General features: G+C 44.5%; 1 protein-coding gene across 1 annotated transcript; it reads right to left on the bottom strand.

The window, feature by feature from the left end:
• Positions 1 to 826: 826 nt before the first annotated feature.
• LOC133018724 (cortexin-1-like) lies at positions 827 to 1105 on the bottom strand. The gene has a single exon (XM_061085156.1). It carries the CDS (start codon positions 1103 to 1105, stop codon positions 827 to 829), a length of 279 nt encoding a protein of 92 aa, XP_060941139.1.
• Positions 1106 to 2358: the final 1253 nt, after the last annotated feature.

Genomic DNA, 2358 nt, shown 5'->3' with positions numbered 1-2358 from the left:
ATAATGCTGCGATACTGATCATTGTCTTCCTGCAGTGTTTGTTCCTTTGAAAGCTGCAGCGTTACATCGTACACACACACACACACACACACATACACACACACACACACACACACACACACTGACACACACACACACAAGTCTCCAGTAAAACATGACTTGATGTAAATGAAACTGGACACAAGGCATCTGGTGTTTCTGTTCGGCTGAATATCCCCAATACTCAGCTTGTGGTTCATGGTTCTGATCATAAAGTTTATATAAAGCCTGGAGGCTGGCTGCATAGGTTATAAATTCAGCTTCCTCCATGTTAGTAGATGGGGCATGGACTAAATTAAAGTACACATACACACATACACAATTATGGTTTCTGTCATTCCAGGTAGTTCTTATAACATTTCTGTTAAGTTTTGTTTGAATTAGTTATTTGATCATATTAAAAAACGGGATAAAACGTCATGATTGACAGCTGACTCGCAATTAGCTGAGTCAGCGCTCCATCCCTCGATCGCTGCTGCACAGACTCTGGTTTTAAATTAACTTGATTGCCGCATTTATATCTGGGATATTTCAAATCATGGGGGGACAGACATGCCGTCCATCGCTATATATACAATCTATGGTTTTGCAGAGGACATCTGGCAGCTTCTATGAACTCTAACAAAATAACAAATATGTAACGATAAAATATTGTTTCTTTCATTTCCAGGATTCTTTGATTTTTCAGGAGATAAAAAGCTGGAATCAGAAGCTCTTCACCTCTCCGCATCATTTAAAACTCCCTCAAAAGAACCATCATCAATCTCCCAATCACCTCCCCTCATCTTTACACCAATGCATAATCAAACTGTCCTCTGTCCAGCCCCTCCTTGTGGTCTGTCCACGAGGCAGCCGGCATGCTGCTGTAGGGGTCCAACAAGATACGGACACAACGAACTATGAGGAAGAGCAGCAGGAGCAGGAGGAGGCCCACGAAACACAGGGCTGTTCCCTGCTCGGGGTGTCCTGCCATGGGTGGCTGCAGCACTGTCGGGCCCCTGGGGAACACAGGTGGAGCAGGAGAAGAGAGGTCATAGTCCACTACCCAGTAGTTAGTGTAGCTCATTCTGGACGCTTTGATCGGTAGAATCTGTTCACTGTGCACGTTTGGTTTTGCAGTCAGAAGATGTCTGGACTGGCATGACTCTACTACAGCTTCGTGTTTGTATAAACCCAGGAGGAGAATCACATAGTGAAATCTGGCAGCAGATGGAACTAAATGCAAATAGTGTTCTCCCACAAGCCCAAGGGCAAAGCAAAAGTTCCAGCAGAAACAAAACAGGGCATATTTTTCTCACTCTTACACATTCATTTTAATGTTAACTGTATGGTACAGTGGTCGTCACCTCAACTTCAAATCATTTGCATTGTCCTTGATTTCCTTGATAATATTATAAGTGTCATCAAACAGGGCCCTTTATCATAATTACAAATTAAAGTATAAATCTCTGTTGAATGGCTGAAGATGTTCGACAGATCCTTTAAAGTGCTCACAGGCTGTAAAGGATCCGTGTTGTGTTGGCTTCAGAGTTTTTGTATTCTAATCTCTCTAATGGTTTGGTTGTGTTGCCCTGAGTTGTTCTAGTTACACATCTTCCTCCTGAGGAACCTCTTCATTCTGGGGGAATCATTCATGAGAAGACCTGAAAGAGAAAAATAAAGATGAGGCAACATGAGAGAGGGAGTTTGCAGCAGGCAGAGGTGCTGAGTCGAGGGAAAACTGATTGATTCAGGGGGTTCAGAGCTGGACAGTCCTTGAAACATGAAAAGAATTATAGATTTTTACAGTTTCAGGGCCCAGAGAGAGGTGTGTTCAGGGGTTCAATGGCCTCTGGATTGGAGCAGTCCTTGCCAGCACAAGTCCCTTTAAAAATGATATGACACACTCTGTCCGATCTAATCATTTTCCTCATGAGCAAATAACTGAGACGAGGCAGACGCACCCCTCTCCTGAACTCAGGTACAGCATAGTACAAGATAAATAAATCAGACCCTGATGACGGATGAGTAAATGTGGAGGAGCCCCTCAGAGAGTGGCTGCTCTCCTGCACAGGAACACTCTCCGTGGCCTCTTTAATGGGCCGTGGAGTGGAGAGATGTTTCCTGTGGTAGGTGCACTCCCCCAGTCAGCAGATTCTATTCCAGGAGGCTTGGTCTCTTCCTCCTCACCACCCCGTCTTTCCTCTCAGAGACACGTTGATCGCTCCCCTGCTCTCCGGATGAATGGACTAAAGGGCCAAGTGAAGCTTTAATAGGGGACTTGAAGACCTAATGAAAGAAACTGCCTGCCTCAGTATCAATTATCAAATGGCCTGTGGT

Source organism: Limanda limanda, chromosome 13 (assembly GCF_963576545.1).
Source record: "Limanda limanda chromosome 13, fLimLim1.1, whole genome shotgun sequence".
Lineage (NCBI taxonomy): Eukaryota > Metazoa > Chordata > Actinopteri > Pleuronectiformes > Pleuronectidae > Limanda > Limanda limanda.
The sequence above is the reverse complement of the archived record's forward strand: the minus strand, read 5'-3'. Positions and strand labels throughout refer to the sequence as shown.